The sequence below is a fragment of the Rhipicephalus sanguineus genome, chromosome 1, assembly GCF_013339695.2.
Source record: "Rhipicephalus sanguineus isolate Rsan-2018 chromosome 1, BIME_Rsan_1.4, whole genome shotgun sequence".
NCBI classification, from domain to species: domain Eukaryota; kingdom Metazoa; phylum Arthropoda; class Arachnida; order Ixodida; family Ixodidae; genus Rhipicephalus; species Rhipicephalus sanguineus.
Window position 1 is genome coordinate 250159425 of NC_051176.1, and position 20041 is coordinate 250179465.

Here is a 20041-nt window from a genome sequence, read left to right on the forward strand (position 1 = left end):
ATGTTTCACAGGCTTAAAAAAATGGGCACACCAGATTACTGTAACCTTTGTACCAGACAGAATTGTCGTGCCGTGCACGATTCTGAAAAGACGCTTTTTAGTCAGACTCTTATTTCAAGCTCAACCGCTGCCATCCAATGAATCGGATTCCCATTTCGTATTTGGACAGTAGGCCTGAGTTGAAGGAATTGCCGCATGACTTGTTCACAGCAGAGAAACTGGCGTGCACACCCACAGCGTCATCACTATGTACGGCAGTGCACGCAAGGAAACCAAGGCTGTGTGCCCATCAGAAAAATTAAACAGGTGAGGAACTTCCAGTAACCCTTCACCTTATTGCCACTGAGAGGCAATCCATTTTCGCAACATATGCAAGAAAGGAAATGCAAAGGCACAGTAGCATTATTTTGTCCATGACAGCATTTGTATAAACCAGCGTATGCCTTTGAAGAGCTGAAATGGCACCCCTGTGGGCAATAATAGACCTTTTTCAAGCACACGAGCGCCACCAATGGGCGTGCAAGCGCTCATGGGAAATGTGTGTACACCGCAGCAGCCGCCGCGGTGAGCACGTGGGCCTTGCGCTGTAGTTTTCCACTTGCGCCGTGGCAGGAATTCTTAGACACAGTGAATTTGGCAAGGTGCAACACGTAACTGCGCAACTCAATCACGAACTTCAGTGTTTAGCTGCGACGGCCTCTCGACAATTTCCATCTGTCCCACTGTTGGACCAGTTGAGCGGCTCAGAAGCGTCACCTTTTATTTATTTATTTTCTTTTTGCCGCCAGTGCGCAAAAAAAATACAACTCGGTTGCCTATGAAGTGCAGGAGCGGTGTAAGATTCACGGATGCATTTGAATCAATGTCCATCGACACTGTCGACGAGTACAGTGCGAGGTTCTGATATTTAAAGAGTACACTAGAAAGTGTAGTCGGCATTTAACTCTTTCGTTACCACGCCTATTCAAATCGATCACTGGTGATCGACGAAAAAAGCTGCAGATTTCGACGCGTTAAAAATATTTCCCGTGCATGCTGCAGCATCTCGCGTTTAGTCCTGGGACTGCTCTTTTACAATCCGTTTAAATTTTCCCGCTCTGACGACGTTGCGATTTTTGACGGAGTTTTTTGCGAACGAATGCACATGTGTTACTGCAAATGGGGGCGTGGCTGCCACACTCGGGGAAAAAAATGCGCTGCTCATGTTTGGGCTCCGTTATTATCAACATTTTGGTATCAAACGATTCCTAAGAAGTCAATTATCAAAATGTATCTTCAGTTTTTCGAGGTAATAAATTTTGCCTGTGATAATTACATGAAAACGACACCTGCTACTCACTACCGAGCTTTGCTTTGGAGTTTACGCAATATTATTAAAATACAGCTCGTTTCTGAAGGTCCGTCGCGTCTCTAACTTGTTGACCTGGCCTTTTTAGCCAGTTTGCAGCAGTTTTGGTTTTGTTTCTCTATCTACGCGAGAGGGGCGCATCGGGCGTTAGCGTCGGCGCGCGCGGCAATCTCTCGGCCGCTCCCATGGCGTCGTCAACCCGCGGAGCTGCGTCGCGGGAAAAACGTTCCGCTCGAAAGCGTGCTCAACCCGCTCACGAATTTAGTGAAGCTGAGTCGAGCTATGAGTCCGAAGGCGACACCAGCTCATCTTCAAGCGGTGACAGCGACGATGCTTCGAGCCAGCCTGGGCCATCCTCAGCTGTGTACCGGTAAGCTTCGTTTTCGGCCTTGAGCGGTCTCGTCCGTCGGAAGCGCTTATCTGCCGATCTCGGTGCACGACCTTTGAGATGTTCTGGTTATCTGCAGGATACGCACAGCGCTTGGACAGGATGTGCTGCCGCCGGCAGCCAGAGAGCTTCAATTTTCACCAAGGAGGCCGCCCGGCGCGCATCTCGGCCCGACACACCGGAGCAGCGCAAAACGTTTCACGACGGCGCGCGATTTTTTTTTTCCTGGTTTTCACAGCAGAGGTCATCAGGACCATCTGTGAAAATACCAACAAATATGCTTTGATGCATATCTTGGGCCTTCAGACGTATGCCGAAAAAGATGGCTCGTGGAAACAGGTGACTCCGGAGGAACTGGTGAAGTTCATTGGACTTCTCATTTATATGGGCATTGTGCACGTCCCGTGCATTCACCTGTATTAGAGCACCAGTTCTCTTTTTTCGGGCCTTATTCCACGGAACATCATGCCAAGGAGACGGTTTTCAGCACTTCTGCGCTTTCTAAGTGTAAGTGATCCGGAGGCGACTACTGTGGCTTCCCACGGCAAGCTTCACCGGATTGTGTGGCTTTTGGAACACATGAACAGCACATCCGCGGAGCTTTACCAACCTGCGCGGAACCTCTCTGTCGACGAAAGAATGGTAAAATCAAAAGGAAGATCGATTATTCGGCAATACATGTGTGATAAAATTGTAAAGTGGGGGTACAAATTGTGGGTGCTTGCTGAGTCGGACACTGGTTATTCGGTCCAATTTTATGTGTACGCAGGCAAAAGAGAAACGTCTAGCGCCAGTGGACTAGCATTTGATGTGGTGACAAAGCTTTGCGGGAGGTACTTTGATCAGGGATATATTGTCTATATGGACAACTTCTACACGTCGGCGGCACTTTTTGTTCACCTCTTGGAAAAGAAAACCCTCGCTTGCGGCACTACACGGAAGGACCGCCGGTGTTTTCCATCCGAATTGAAGGACCCCACATGGGAAAAAAAATCAAAGAGAGGCGAAGTTCGGTGGCTACGCCGGGACAGCATTCTGTACATGCAGTGGAAGGACAAGAGAGCTGTCCATATGATGTCCACTGCACACACTGCCAACAAAAGTGTGACAGCCACAAGAAAAGAGAAAAGAGGTGGCGTGTGGAGCCTCGTTCCAATTCAGAAGCCGCTCCTGATTGAAGAATATAATTATGGGATGCAGGGCGTAGATCGATCAGATCAGCTGATCGCATCTTACAATGTCTTGATGAAATGTGTGAGGTGGTGGAAAACTCTCTTCTTTCACTGCATTGACATTGCAGTTGTGAATAGTTTCATTATTTTTCAAGAACACCGTCAGCAACACCTCTCTGCCCCAGAACTTCAGAGAAACTCTAATTTTGACCAGCTATCCTTCCGGTTGGAGCTCGCTCAACAGCTTCTCGAGGTGGATGCGGATGATGTTCCACGAGTGGAGCCTCCGCCAAAAAAAGTGCAGCACCACCCCAAAAAGATGCCGAAAAGGAAAAACTGCCGCAAGTGCTATGAGGAACGCAACGTTGAAAAAAAAAAAAAAACGAACGTTCTTTGTGAAACCTGTGGCGTCCACCTGTGCTTCACGCAAACCAGAAACTGCTTCACCGCATGGCACGAGCGGTGAAGCAGTGTTCGGTCTGCAGTATTTTTGATCTGTGTGAAAAATGGCTATATGCAGATTGTTAATTTTTTTTTTTTTAGAATATTCCTAGATCATTTCCCTTCAAAATGTATATTTTGAATTTTGTTTGTTTGTAATATTTTTGTAGATATTGTGTTTTGTTTGTACTGTTTTTCTCAAGTTCCTGCAAAAGTGGTAGATTTCAGATTTTTTTGTAAGTTTTGTAACATCTTTTTTGTTTTGAAACTTGTGTTATCTATAAAGAGCAATTCATTATGCACAATTTGGTGCGCTGCAATGTTACCTAGAGCACCATTTATACTAGCGATAAATTTCTTCCTCAGACCTATAAAAAATGGCCATTTTCTCGTGGTAACGAAAGAGTTAAGGAAATGAGATACATTCATTGCGTCGCTCGCACCCTATATGTAACGAACGATAAGTGCCTACTAACCTTCATTGGTGCTATAAACACAGGTTGGAATAATACTTAGAGCAAAAAAAGAAAGGAGCAGTACAAGGAAGGAAATGCACAAACCAGCGCTCACACACAACTGAAAGTTCACTGCACGCGTGAAAAAAAAAAAAAAAACATGTATACCAAAATGGGAGTGCGTCGCGAGTGTCATAAAGAGGCACAAAAAGTCAAACAACCGAGGCACGTGCTTACAGTAGATTAATAAAGCTGAATTCCTTGTCTTATAACGAATGGGAAGGTTGACTGACACAAAGTGTGGCGTTATTTATGACATGATATGCCTCTGAAATTTCTCGCGTTGTCCGATTAGGTTGATGGTACAAAATTACTATGCTTTTGAAGATGCGATTACATTTTCATGACTGGCATAGCGATGCGAGATGAGACGGCTCCATTCAATGAATTTCGATGCTCACTGAGGCGCGTATTAATACACCGACCAGTCTGGCCGACGTACATGTGGACACAAGAAAGAGAAATTTGCGGTCAACTCCTACACAATCTACAAAACAATTGGCATGCCTCCGACCGCATTTTTCTCTGCCCACCGCAGACCCCTGCGACCTTAATGAGACTAAGCTTATTTGGGGCGGCAAACACAACCTTCACCCCCACATTGCTTCCCTACGTTCTTCAGGCCATGCGACTTCTTATCCATAAGTGGAATAACTGCAATATTTCTAGTTTCTTCATTATTTACGGATGGAGGACGTCCATGTTAATCTTTTTTTGCCATGCGAACAGATTTTCGCAAACCGATACAGCGATACGCAGGATGTCCCGCCTCTGTGATCACTTTGCAGCTGGAAACTACTGCTCATCTTATGTGCGCAAGTTTTTTTCCACTGCTGTGCGTAATCATGATATCACATTTCCTCTAACAATATTCGAATGCACCGACGCAAAATTAAACACAGATTTCGCTGAACGCGGGCTATACTGCCTGCAAAACATGCTCCACAGTGAAACTTAAAAGCTTGTATCAAAAAATTGCAAATTATCAGAGCAAGGCATCTCGCAAGTGAATTTTAGTCCCATCCCTTTTTCTTTAACACATTTAGAATGTGCTCACTTCTTTGTACAGTGCGTGACTTGTCAATTAAAATCAAATAATCATCTGTATACCTGAACACTGTAACACCTCTCCACAGTTTGGTTAAACCCTATCACGAGCCGCTATGGCATTAACTGCCATAGCGGCTTGTGAACAAGTAATCACTGAATAAATAGGAATTCGGTGTTCCAGCTCACATTGCTCATGATTGCACGTTTTTACTGCATGTATCGACACGCGTGATAACTCGCATGCCACTTAACTGCTACTGCATCATTCCTTTCGCATTTCATGCGTAGAGATACATGCAGGTGCGTTCAGACATGCGTAGTACTTAGGATTTAATAATAGTCAACCAGCGGCGACGCGTTTTTTTCGTTCGGTGCTCCCACGGCGCCAACGAGCAGCGAGCGACAGAACAGCCGGCGGGCTTGCCATACACACTTTTCCCATAGTGCTTCGCCCGCCCGCAGGGGGTTCTAGGATTGCTTGAAAACGGTCTATTGAGCTAGTATCAAGTGGTCACCCCTTGACCGATTAGAAATCAGATACAATAGAATTTCGACGATACAACTCTTATGGGGCCACGAAAAATATGTATCGGCCGAAATTCATAATACCGAAAAACATGGACAGCTATTATGCCAAATTAGTACGCCTAGTGTGACAAAAGAAAACTGGCACACATTTTCTTTGTTGTTTTTCAGGGCCACAAGAATGTCAAAGACAACTCTCAATGATTTTCAGTAGTTTTTAGATATCAGCGATCACACTCATAATACTGGTACAGTATAGACCGCTTATAACGTAAGTCGCCGGAGTCGCGAATATCCGCACTATAAGCGGTACCGCACTATAACCAAAACAACCTTTTTCAAAGTCTGCACTTGCGCAAAACGTGTTGAGCATGTAGCCTCGCGTGTCCGATAATCGACATATGCGATTTGGGGCGCTTACAACCACTTAAATCTCCGAATGTTAAAAAATTAACCGCCAAAGACCCGCATTGCCAACGAAATGAACACGGGGAAAAAAAGCAAACAAAACAAAGTGCCATCGCGGAAATTCGCCGACTACCTCGAGGTATGCGCATTACACCGAAACCATGTCGAATCGCGACCGAAATTTCACGTGCTGAGCGGTACCGATCGTTCGATTTCACGGGCGCGCACGCGATGTCCAAGACATTGCAATCGAATCCGGAACCACCATTCGAGAGCTGCATGTGCCAACCATGCCCTCGTTTTCATTAACGATATGATTCCCTTCCCTTCTAGTGCAGCCATCGCAAAAAGTTTCGTTGATTCCGCACCAAACCGCAACTTTTATCGCCCGCGACCGCTACCGAAAAGCAACCAACGCTGATTAGGCCTAGCCTGCTGTTCAGCATGTAGTCGCGGGAAGTTTGTCCAAGACAAGAAGATCGGAGGTCGAAAAGATCGCACTCAAGCACTAACCCAAGAACAGCGCGCGTGATACGAAGTTAGTGTTCGCGGCCGGAAGATCAACGGCGACAAAAGCCCGCCAAGGTTTAAGTCCGCGCACTGGCAGAAAAGGCGAAAGCCCGCGTCATGAAGCCGCAAAACTTTTCAATTTGCGGACGAGGTAGCAAACGCGATATCTGTAGCAAGTATGATAACGACGACGCTTTTCCCGACAGGAAACTTGCTTTAAAGCGCACTTGATGAGGACGCGATCGTACGTTCCACGCGGAACGCACTGCCGGCAAGCGGCCGCGGAGCCTTGCCGCCGCCGGTGCAAAGGCTACTCCGTCGCCTAGGCAACCACCATCCTTCCCCACTCGGCGAGCCCGCACAGCGCTGCCGCGGTCTTTTTCCTCCCTCTGGCGTTTACTGTGCGTGCCCTCGCCCTTCGTAACGACCTCGTCGCTCCCTCCCCAGCGGCGTACCTCCTTTGAGAACCGCACTCGCTACCGCGTTTGTCAGAAATATTTTCCCACAACCGCATTATAAACGGTATTTCATCTTGGGGGACTGCACAATAAGCGGTATGCGTATACATGCGGTTCTATGGGAGGGTAAACGGGAGTCTAAAAAGACCGCATTATAACCGGTCCTGCACTATATGCGGTTACGTTATAAGTGGTCTGCACTGTACTCATAATATTGGTAATCATACTGGTACTCGTAATTAGATGGCTCATGCAGGCACATGTAATTAAGGCATGAAAATTGGAGGACACTTAAGCTTCGCCTTCAAGAGTGGAACACAATAGCGTTTTGTGCAACACGGGCTCTCAGGTGCAAAATCATGGGAAGGCGGCGCCATCCCGCTGAAACTTCTTTCGCAAATATAATAGGGGCTTGCAAATGTTCCCCTTGAACGAGGAATTTTCAGTAAGCACAAGTCATAAGCTCGTGTTTACGTCCCTGCCCTTTGTACACACCGCCTGTTGCTACTACCGATTGAATGATTTAGTGAGGTCTTCGGACCGATGTCCGGTGCGGCCTTTCAGTGGCGCCGGTCTGTTGGAAAGATGATGAAACTTCATCATTTAGAGGAATAAAAAGTTGTAACAACTAGAGCTGTGCGAATAGCGAAATTTTGGATGCGAAGCGAATTCGAATATTTCTCGAAAATTGCTAGAATATTTTTCGAATATTTCGAAGCGAAATTGCAGAAGAAAAAGTTAGAGAGGATTCCTAAGCATATTCTTATGAGATACAGTAAAACCTCGTTATAACGAAGTTGAAGGGGGAGTCGTAATTACTTCGTTATAACCATTAGTTCGTTATAGCCAATATCCATTTCGACTGACAATTAGCACGCAAGAGAGGATGTACTCACCACCAAATCCCACAGCAGCCCGGCACGCAAACAAAAAACGGCCGTCGCATGGAGAAAAACTAGCAAAACTAAAAAAAAAGAAAGAACAGCAAAGAACTGCTACTTTATTCACGCCAAACTCGGCACACCAGCTGGTGGCTAACTTAGCAGAAAAAAAGTCCTTAATAAACTTCTGCAGTGTCTTCCTCAGACGGATGATTGCTTTCTCAGCCGTTGCCGCTACGTCGAGTCCGTCCTCGCCGTCATCGTGAGCGCCGAAGAAGCGGCGCAGCAGGTCTGCCGCATCCAGCACTTGCGCGGACGTCGGAACATCGGGTTCGCCAACTTTGGGCTCTCGTCGACACATTAGTCACTGTCGTCATTCACCACCCCTGTCACTGCGCGCACAATTTCAGCCTCTGTCAGCTCTTCGGTTGTCACCGCGTCAGCATTGCAACTGACATACGTGCAGAAGGTGTCGCAGTCGGGCACAACTCCGGCGTCAAGGAGAGCGTCCCACGACGCCAGGTCTTGGTCACCCGCGGCACCCTCATTGGCGGCAGCACCGATATCTTCGCTGTCACCGCCGCTGTTGACGCCAAATGAGGCATGCCGGAAGCAGTTGGCGATCGTGCTTGCTGTTACAGACATCCAAGCAGCCTGTAGCATCTCGATCGCCACGTAGAGGTCGATTGTAGTCTCGCGCTTCATGCTCATATTGAGTAGAATTCGGTCGATTACACGCTTGCGGTACCGTGCTCAACGCTACGCCGAAATCTTGGGCAACTTTTTTCTTCTTGACGCCGGACTCAACGGCTTTCAACATAGCCGCCTTCTGCTCGATTGTAATCGTTCTGCGCTTTCGTTTGCCGTTGCCGTCGTCAATCTCCTGTCTAGCGGCGGGAACTGAGAGTGACGCTGTTGTGATGCGCACGCAGCGAACGACAAGCAACAACAAGGCCCGCCGCAGTTGCCGCGGGCCGCGTTGCCATCCACGCGCGCAACAGGAGAGCGGGCGGGTCCACAAGTTCCGCGGGAGAGGGGAGGCCGGGTGACGTGCGCGGGTGGGTCCAAGAGTTTCAGTGGAAAGGGGAGGCAGGCAGACGCGCACCCTCACGTGTGTTGGCAGGCGGCTCCTCGAGAGCGAGAGGCGCGAGTTTTGAATTACCGCATCTGTGATGGGACGTAAACCGTCGCGCGCTATAAGACATTGACTTGCCGGCTACCAAAATGATCAGTAAATGCTCGGTGGGGAAAAAAAAGGTTCGTTATATCCATTGCGAGGAAATATTAGCTTCGTTAAAACGAGGTTTTAAATACATGGGCGTCTATGGGAATTTCAAGGGGAATTACGATTGCTTCGTTATATCCATTAGTTCGTTATATCCCGCTTCGTTATAACGAGCTTCTACTGTAGCAACACGAAAGTGTTTCTTTTCGCTAGGTTGATGAAGCACTGGCACGGTGGTGTTTCATAGTTGTCTTATCAGGAATGAGGCAATGTAGAGGCCGAATTCTAGTTATGTACATGATTTGATGCAACCAAAGTGTTGCCGCCAACACTTTGCACGTGATAGGCGAAGATGCCATTTCCTCAGCCTCTCCTCCTCTTTCAACTTCTGTGGAAGCCCAACTGATGTGGCGGACAAGGGTGTGCTCCCTTCAAGTCCGGAGTTCCAAATCTGCCTCGTAGACGTCGATATATAAGAACATCTGAAATTTTGGATGCTAAAAAGCTTTGGCTTTCGATTTTTCGGACTTCCTGCCCAAATTTCAGGTCCAAGCAGCATTAATTGAGCCCCCACCTCTGCCACATCTTGCATCTCCATGTTGGAACCAGCGTTTTCTTGAGTTAATACATTTGCGACCATAACGGAGCTTGAAAGGCAGCTTTGCCGTAATACCGGGATGTGATGAGGTGAAACCTATTGAATATCTAGGGACCACTTCCAATCGGACGTTGACTGTGTCTTGGCAAAGTTTGACCCTAACGGAGCTTGAAAGGCAGCTTTGCCGCAATACGAGAGTGTAATGAGGTGAAGCATATTGAAAATCTGAAGGGGTCACTTTCAGTCTGATGTTGACTGTATTTGTTTTTGGGAAGTTCGAATAGTTCGAATAGTAAAATTCCACTGCTAATTGAATCAAATAGCAAACACTATTAAAAAAATATTCGAAATTTCGGATATTCGCACACCCCTAGTAACAACCCTTTTCTATTCTTTGCATCCACTGAGCCTATTTCTCTTCTTTGCGTCCAGTGGGATTTTTCGCTCATGCCAACAACATCGCATTTTCACGACAAGCTCCTTAATATTTTTACGCTAAAAATGTGCCGTGTCTCACGATACCTACTGGCTTCTTACCAACCGTAGTAGGCTTTTCTGCATAACATGTCAGACATAACACATGCTTGTGTCTCATCTGCCGCAGAAGCTACAATACAATTTTCCAACAACACACACAGCACAGCCCAGTGCTTTTGTTTCATATCAATGCAGCAGCTTCACTTAATTTTTTTTTGACAAAAGCGAAGTACGTAATGACTGCGAGTGCCATGACTGCGAGTGCCGCAAACAAAGGGAGGAGATCTTCAGCTGCCTATCGACCAGGAAAAATTTCCACAGGCCGAAAATGTGAAACTTTCTGCGTCTCAAAGATAAGCTTGTTGACTAGCTGAAGCTGCTCCATGCAGATTGAGCTTGTCTAGGTAACGGTGCTGGAATACGCACGCGATTGAGGCATATCCAGAAGTGATCTTAAGGGGGGAGGTGGCATTGAAAAAAAACTTTTTTGTTTGTTGACCTAGAGCAATGAAATTTGGCATGCATACTAGGAAGTGTCTCGTATAGGGAAATATGCAGTTTCATCATGATACCTTAAGTAGTTCTGAAGTTACATCATGCTACATGGTCCAATTATATGGTCTGCTCGTGGAAAGCCTAACGCTGTAACAAAACATGCCAGGAAGCTGCAAATGGTGTTGATCTTTACTCAAAAGAAGATTACGAGGTATGACACTCTCAGAATTGTTTAGTAAATTCTCTTTTTTTTTTTAGAGATCATCATGTCTGCTGACACACATTGTCAGAAACAGTGTCATGGACAAATCATCATCTAGAAAAAAAACTGGACCGTAAACAAGAAATTGAAGAATGTCATACCCACAAGCAGTGTTCAGGGATTCAGGAAAAAGAAACAGAATCAAAATCGGTCCAGTCATTCCCGTGCTACTCTTTCCACGAGCAATGCACAATGTCTAAAACACACTTGTGAGAAAAAGCCTATCAAAGTTTTCGAAGTTGTTTGCATTTGTTAGAACGCACCAGCACTGTAGTCCTTGGTGTCCTTGTGTAGAGGCAACCTTTTGCGTCTCTGCCCCTTCACTTTATGCATGTGCAAAGACTTCCTTGCTCGCTCAGCGTCTTTTTAGCAGCCCTGTGGAGGGTAAGGGCCCCAGGTTGCACACCCATTGCAGCACAAATCTTGGTGTAAGCGTGAAAGTTGCCTGCATTGTACCTCGCAACTGCCTCATGGACTGCTACTTCCACAGTGAAGAGGGAGGCATGCTGCTGCTTAGAAATTAGTGACCAAATCACCGAGTGAAGGCTTTCAGCGGCATTTTGTGTCTTGTTGCCACTGCAACGAGCCTGCAGTTGAGGGTCAGACAGGCGTTGGTACACTGGCCGCAACGCTTCAACAACTTTGTTGGGCAGGTTATACGTGTGTGGAGGTTGTGGCTTCCCCTCTGCCTCTGCTGCACGGTGCCTGCACCAGCTGCGGGCACCGGAAGGACAGAGCTCGTGATGAGGTTCTGCATCTGTCGATGAAACATTATGAAAGGTGGCCATCACTGCTTTCTTCATGTCTTCGACGTCCGTGTTGCTTCGCAGTGCTAGGCCATAATAGCTGGTGAGCCTTTTGATCAAGTCCTGCGTCAGGCCAATGTTGTCACGGATAGCCATGCCATAACAACTAGTCAGTCTTTTAATCAGGCTGCCCCATCCTCCTAGTCGATCCTTCTTGCTTCTTGACACGTGTTGGAGAGCTGTACCCATCCTCTCTTTGACATGATTTATACAGTCTTCTTTAGCCAGTGGAATAAATCTGTACGTTCTTTCTTCAGAAAGAGTGAGGAAAGTATCACTGTCTCCATCACAAACAATGAATGCGTACCGGAGGTCATTCTTTCTAGTGACCTTCTGAATAAAATTAAGGTGGGGGACGTGGCATTCAGTACCAACTTTCTTATTCCTTTGTAGGTTTTGATGAAAATTGGCACAGTTATTGCAAACATTTCTGGGATCAAATATCTGAGCAGTTTATTCAATAACGCGAGTTGGTCAGATATAAATTCATTCAACTCCCTGCTTCACACACGCCACGCTCCTTTGCAAACCTCGCCTGTGATGCGTTTCATCATCCACTCGGTCGCGAAAACGATAATTTGCGAGGCATTCGTTATCTTAGAAGATTCATCAGAGCTAGCGGCGATACCAAGCACGAATCCAAGCGTGCCTAAATTGCGTCACCAGCGCTTTCTTTCAAGCCGATGTACTCGGCCGCGGGGTCCGGGAAGTCGGCGCACGATATGCTGGCTGGCGGCATTCGGTGACAATGCACAATGCTCCTAGCCGCGGCGACGAAACATCGGCGCGCATAACGTGCTTGGTCTCGCATTTTGCGGCGCCGACGCGCGAAATTGCTAGCCGCTGTTCCGAGCGGTCAATGCGCGACGAGCTTGGCCGGGAGGTCCGCTGCCGATTCGTAAAATGCCCATCCGCACTTTCGAGGAGCCAGCGGACGATGCGATTTGTTGCTTGTGACGAAGCACAGTGCGGCTTGTCCGCTAGCGCGATGTCCTTGCCCGCAAAGTTCGGATTCGTCTCGTAAACCAGCGTCCTGAGCGGAGTTAGGCCTAGCCACGACTCCGAGCAGTAAGCTCGGTCGCGGTGTGCGTGGCCGCGGTGCCCGATGTTTCAAAGCAAGTCATGTTCGATCGTGAGTACAAAGAGTAGTCCCGCGAAGTTATTCGTCACGGAGTACGAAGTGCTGACAAGCTGAACTTCTACCCGAGACGCGCATCTGCGATGTTCGCGACGAGCGCGGCACGCTATCGTCTATCGTACACTGATGACTGCGCTTCCGCTTGCAGCTGTCAAACTACAGGGTAATCATATTCTAAATTATTGTCGACCCGTGCACATAGAACGAGTGAACGCGTCACTAAGTAGCGCGATTTTCGACAGTCGTAACATCAGGTAATATCGCGACGCGTAAGCAGCAGACGGCTGTCCTCTCGGAGCGAGCATCGGACCAATGACGAGGCGTGCTGGAGCAACATGGCGGACGCGGCCAATCGGAGGCCTCGAAACGACCTTCAGAGATTTGCTTTTTGTGCGCTTGTTTCCAAAGGGAGGAGCCAGCTTAGGCGGGGAATTTGAAAACGAAGAAATGCTCTTTACGGCGAGCTCAAAATGGCGGCGCCCGGTTGTACCGTTGCGGAGCAAGACTTTTTTGAAAACCACCATTTTTTTGCGATCTCCACAATAATTTTCGCCACCTCAGCACGTGCAACAAATTTTTTAAAGCACTTCTAGGTGGTTTTCAGTGAAGATATTTTGGAATCAGATAGAAAAAGGGCTACAGAAACTGAAAATGTGATTTTAAAAAAATCTATTTTTTTGCCATTTTGCGCGATACGAAAGCCGTGTCCCCCCTTAAAGCCAGGAAAACTGGGTCACAGAAGAAAATGAACTGCCAGGAGAATAACTTTTGCCTTATAAGAAGGCATATTGTACCCGTCTCACTCCCCCTTTTTTTCTAATCGTTAACCTAGAGACATGCAAGTTTTTTTTTTGCTCTCGCGAATATTTGGTGGGCATTAGAACTGAGCAAAAGAGGCGATTTTTTGTTCCAGATGGTATCTGAGAGTTGTAAGATGCAGGGTCTGCATAAAACTGCGCCGTGTAATCGAGGTTTTTAACACATTATTTCTACGGGGCTTTTGCCGGGACCAAACAGATTCGTCGCAAAATGCAGGTCGTCGCAATTATATATTGTATAATTGAGGTTCTACTGCAGAAAACGAAATGAAGAGGGGTGGCAGCTTTCTGGTGCTTTCTTCATATGGAATTCAATGTCTAGGTGCCATTTCTTGTGACTGCTGTCATGGTTAGTCACGTGGTGACAGTAATTTTTATTTTAGTACCACGATTCTTCAGCTACAAAGCCCTCCATTAATCATGATCATTCAAAACAGAACTAACAAGACTTATGAAATCATGATGCCATGTTCAAGTATAGTACAACAGGTGTTTGCTCACCTTTGATATGGTGAGTGCCAGGCTCCAGTTATGTTGAATGGAATCAATGCCTATGTCCCCATGGCGGCTTATGTTAGGATGGAAGATTTTCGTAAGGAACTTCACAATGGGAGGCTTCATGGGATACCTGCATGTGCACCATGAAAAAACAAGACAGATTGAAAAAAAAAAAAAAAAGCATTCTGTTTCATAACTCTATCAAAGAACCAAAACATGCTGTGGAGGTGGCAGAGTGGTAGCAGTACCAAATGCAATGCCTATGTCCCCATGGCCCTCATTAAAAACCACTTCACTGGGGCCTTTGAGGTACTGTAAATAAATAAATAAAACCTCTCACTTTTACGCAATAAGGATAGTATATTGCAAGTGATCTAAGTTGGGGGGAAAAACAAGATGTTGCTGACAGGGTTACAGTGCAAGCAATCTCGTTCGACAACAGAAAAACTGCTGTTGCTCATTTCAGAATACCACAAAGTTCGCACTCCAGGATCTTTAAGTCAAAGGAACACATCCTTGACTCGCTAAAGAAAAGCACAAATTCCCAGCGAAAGTCACTGAAACTAAAAGAGATTTTTACAACAAATAAAAGCTTTCAGCGAGTGCAGTGCTCCTGCAATAAGTTTTGGACTTAAAGGTACACTAAAGGCAAATAATTTATGTCAGAGTGAAAGGTCAATGTGTAAGAACGTACAAAAAGTCAATAGTATCAACAGCAGTGCTCTACTAATCGAGAAATTAAGGTAAATGTAGGACACGATGTGTGCCACTTTCTGTCAGAGTGAAAGGTCAATGTGTAAGAACGTACAAAAAGTCAATAGTATCAACAGCAGTGCTCTACTAATCGAGAAATTAAGGTAAATGTAGGACACGATGTGTGCCACGAGTGGGACATTTTGGAAATGATTCCAATGACGTCAAGAGTCCCGAGTACAATTAACCACTAGTAATCAAACTAGCTGTGATAAAAAAATAACCTCCCGTGCATCACAAGACGTAATAAAATGCTACATGTTCGTTTCTGTTTGATTCATGGAAAAAAGAACCTCTTGGTGTTACCATGGGGAACGCCAAGAGTGGCTCAAAAGTTCCGTTTTCGCCGAGCTGCGCGTCTCAGTGGTAGTTTTGTTATCGCGTACTCCTGCGTGTGCTCGGCTCTCGCTATTTTCGCACTGTTGATACTCTATACTGCTGCTGCTGCCCAAGCTAAGCTCCGTTACAGTGAACTATACAGTTTCGGAGAGGCCCGTGGCTGCGTCACGCAAGGTTGATGGCCGCTGTTGCGCAAGAAACCATAGCGTCGGCGGACGGGCAATAAAGGCGGGCAATGTTGGGCACCGCAACTGCAACGTCAGAAGGCCCATTCAGGCGGGCGATTTGTAGTGCGTTAATGCTGTGCGGACCACTAAAACTTGATTTTTTTTTTCAAAATAAGCATTTAAGTGGCACGAAACAAGCACTACGAGGTTTCTGGAACGCTATTTCAACAATCAACGTCGACTTAATATTTGCCTTTAGTGTCCTTTTGAAGTAGCCAATCAATTCTTTGAAGTTGCTTTCGTACCAACAGCGCTGCTATTTACTACATAAAACGAAGTGGGTGTCCTGCTCCATAAAGCTGACAAAACATTTCCACTCAAACAATAAATAATGACTGAAACCTCTGATTATGTATCAGATCTTGCTCAATTTGTCAGACATAATGCGTACACAATGCTGCGAAACAAAACCTGGGGTGGCCATGAAGAAAGGTGTCGTAATTCAGATTGTTGCTTCACTTCCATGCCATTTTAAAGCAAAGCTTCTTAAGGCATTCCACTGGTTTTGATCAGTATCGTGTTCACTGGTCTGAATGGAGTGCAGCGGTTGTTCAATGAACACAGTACTCAGTGTCATACCATTCTGGATGACAGCAAGTGCCGTTGCAGCAAAGTGGACAGGAAAAGCTTCGTTCACACTATAATCGCCAAAGTGCATCGGACCTGCATTTAACTTTTTTTTTGGTGTTCCATGTGCCACACAGCAGCTGTGAACAAGAACCCCTGTCAGTGCAGAGTCCAACTATAAAGGTGGCTGCTGACAGTGAAGAACAAAATTATTTATATTATTGCGATAGCAATTATATGGACAGTCTCAGCTGGATTTTGCCGTCGCCGTCGTCATGCACCGTATATGTATAAGTATGTATATATATATAAAAGCCCCAAAGAAAAATAATTCAGAATAATGCTTCCGAAGCGCGGAATCGAACCAGGGACCTCTTCCTCCGCAGCGAGTGGCGCTAGCCACTACGCCACGAAAGGCAGATCCTCCACGATTGTAACGGCGAGCGTTATATACACACCCTTCACCGCTCGACGGACTCAGAGACGGCTGCGCTTATAAGCGTTTCTTCATTACCAGCGAGATGGCGTTAGGAGCGCGACAGGCGCATTTAAAAGTCGTCGGCGAGCTCGCTCGCTTCTTCTTATACTTGCGCAGGGAGAACCTTGCCCTTCCGCTGTCTGCTCGCGCGGTTTTCTTGTGCTGAGGGGAAGAGGGGTGTTTCACGCTTTCACCGTGATGTCCGCGCTCATGTTACGGAGCGTACGAAAGCCACTCGAGCTCAAGGGACGCCGCTAAACGAACAAACAGAAGATGAGCGCGAACTATCAAGTGTCACAGCTCGACACTTAAAGCACGCTAGTTTCCTTCGCTGCTTCGGCCGCCTTTGCGCTGTTCAAATTGAGAGTATCCATTGGCGAGCCTCACTTCATACAGCATTAGTTTCTTGCTATCGCATTCATTGCTTCGGCCTTGCGGCGAAACTGTGACTTTTTGCTTACTGAAATTCGTTTTTTTTAACTATTACAGTAGAACCTCGTTGATACGTTCCCGCTTGATACGATTTCCCGGCTCCTACGCTCGAAATCGCGAAAATTAAAAATAACTCAATACAGCTGTGTGTAATATGTTCTGGTTAATACGTTCCCGGAAAATACGATTATTCGGCAGCAACGTTCAGCACCGCGGAAAACTGGGGTCGTATGATACGTTTTCTACTCGGAAACTCTCATTCAGGTGTGCAAAAAAAGGCCCTCTCAGCGACGGCAGCTTCTCCGCAGTGCCTTTCCCCCCTCCGTGCTTTCTCTGATTTGCTCAATTGTCCCCTCCGCGTCTCTTCCGAATTGCTCGATCGCCGCTCTCTGTCAACCACGCAGCGACGCGGGCCGTCATAATCTTCGAACGGCTTGCCGCGGAAACGCACATGCCGTTGCCGCATCGCCACCGCTGCACAACACGCCGCGACCCGTAACCATAGCAACGCTGCCATTGTGCCTAGTCAATATGGCCGATAATTTCCCGCACACTTTTCTCCCGGAGCGCAATCGTTTTTGGGTTGCTCCGCCCGGCGCAATTCCAGTCGGCGTTCGTATTTCTCTGGCTGGGCAGTTCTGCCTACCAGCGGGTCGTCAGAAGCTGACAGAAAAGATTTGTTCTGGAAGATATCTAGGAGGTTTCTGGTTATCAGACGCCAAAAACGAGACGATGTGCGCTCGCCGCCATCTTTGTGAGGACTCGACAGATCGCAGTGCGGGCGCTTGAGGACTTCACCTTCGGTTGCCATTACGCCGGGCGTTATCTTTTAAAGCCCGTTTCGCCGTGCGAGATGGTGCGATAACGAGTGGCGGCGAACATACCAGCGCATGTCTCAAGTTGACAGAATGCAAACTGATCAGCGCGAGTGTGCGACGTAGTATGCGATAGCCGCGAACAGCTGTCGCTTAATAATATCTGGGGTTTAACGTCCCAAAACCACCATATGATTATGAGAGACGCCGTAGTGGAGGGCTCCGGAAATTTCGACCACCTGGGGTTCTTTAACGTGCACCTAAATCTAAGTACACAGGCCTCAAACATTTTCGCCTCCATCGAAAATGCAGCCGCCGCGGCCGGGATTCGATCCCGCGACCTTCGGGTCAGCAGCCGAGCGCCATAGCCACTAGACCACCGTGGCGGGGAACAGCTGTCGCTTTCGGGGACGCTTATCACTCTCGCGAGATATCGCATATCGTGTTGTATCGCGATTGTTACGTGCACTGCGAAGAGTTCAGCTTGTTAAGCCTTTAGAGGGGCGGCAGTTTTCTTCACGGACGGGGCGAGTCACGCGTGATCTTTCGAACGTACGTGATCGTATCCCAAATGCGTATGTTCGAGAATATCACTTCTGCTCTTCGGCAAACCTAGCCCCATATTTCCAAGCGACAATGCAGAAAGAACCGACGCTCATGCGGCGCAAAGTTTTGTCTGCTGACATGGCGGTAGCGTTTCTTTACGTTTACGCTGGTTGTCTCAGAGTTCGATTTTGCAATATTCAGGTTGCCTCGGGATTTCAATAAACGTGACCACGACGTTATTTTCGGTCAGGGCCGGAACTAGCTGGCTGACCTCTGGCTGCCAGCGTGATGCCAGGACTTCGAAAATCGAAGAGTCCCTCCATGTTTTTTGAGAAATAAATGTTTTTTGCCCTTGCACCTCAATATGGGCTTGTCAGCCTCAATTTTTACTGGATTCGGATCGTACGTGTTCTTGGATCATCCGTTTATTTTCCGCGGTTTTTTTCGGAAACGTATCAACGAGGTTCTACTGTATTTGGACATTTTTAGCATTCCCTTTAGTGCAAAAAAAAAAAAGACTCAGCCAGTGACTGTACTTTGCAAAAAAGGTAAACTTCACTATAGTGAAACTTCCATACAACAAAGTGGATTGCCAAATTCACAGACTTCGTTGAACTGTTAACTGTGCAAGCAGGCCACATGTGAATTTGACTGCAACTCAAGACTGCTTCAAGCCAGCAGTGAAATCCCCCTTTCCCCTCCAAGCACATGTAGCCATTGCATGCACTACACGAAAACCGCATGCGATTGTGTTTCAACAAATATTTGAGACGTAAACTTAATATCGACATATGTAGTTACCAGAACCTTCCTAATCGTTAGCAACTAATGCGAACATTGCCATGATGTAGAGATAGCTGGTTGTGAGCAAACATCAAAAGCTTATGTTACCAGTGAAATGATTCACCTGGCACTACTTTTGTGTAACCAGTACAGCCACAACCGAAGTGGTGGCTTTATAATACCTTCTTAAAGCAGACTTTAATCATTGGAACACTGTTCAGCACACAGCATGATGAATACGCACCATGTTCTACAATGATCGCTACAGTGGTTCAAACTTTTTGCCTCTAGGAAGATGGACGCAGCAATTTTACTTTTGTACACACACTTTGCCTCCAGAAGTATAGAGGCACGTCATGCACCACACATTACTTCAACCGGCTTAAAACACTATGTGCACATTTGTACATACTTCCCGAGTTGTAGACTAGTGCTGATTTAACCTCAGTGTGCTGTGTATTGCTGCAGAGGATCACTTTACTGAAGCCATTACCACACTCAATGTGCCGCACACCGGGAGTGAGCAGCACATTGAGACAATCAGTTGCCCATGTATGAAGGGCCTGAGATTTTATTATTTTTATGCAAAAGTAGAACAGTACAGGCTTCAGAATAAATATATAATTACACTATTTAGAATTAGTTACCAAAAAATGGACAAATCAACATATTACCATCTTCTCTTTGTTGCAATGGAATATCGAGTGCTTTAGTATAAAGTTGTCTAAATTTGACACTTTCACAGACTGTCCATCATAATTCACGCCTGGAGATTTACTGTAACCTCCTCAGTTGTGCCATATTCCTCAGCAGTTGGCTACAAAACTATTTTATGGTAAGTTATGACAGATCACACGACAAAGGTTGTCAACCATTAGTGTTCTGAAGTCCTTCGTCTTCCGAAAAAACAGAGCTGTGCCACAATAACAAAAAGGGGGCAAGTTTTTTTGAACGATGCAGAAATATAACAATTTTTTATGAACTCCGACAGGGACAACTTAAATGTCGAAGACAAAATGTCTTCAAAAGACAACAGGAATGAATAGGCATATTGGCCGAGGAATACTAATTGTCCTCACTAAAATCAT

At 46.5% G+C, this 20041-nt stretch overlaps 1 protein-coding gene across 1 annotated transcript in view; it reads right to left on the bottom strand.

The window, feature by feature from the left end:
• Positions 1 to 20041, bottom strand: part of LOC119377408 (uncharacterized) — a 51089-nt gene that overhangs the window by 14651 nt on the left and 16397 nt on the right. The window contains exon 6 of the mRNA XM_037646897.2: positions 14017 to 14143. Coding sequence (XP_037502825.1) covers positions 14017 to 14143 — 127 coding nt within the window. The remainder of the gene's footprint in view (positions 1 to 14016; positions 14144 to 20041) is intronic.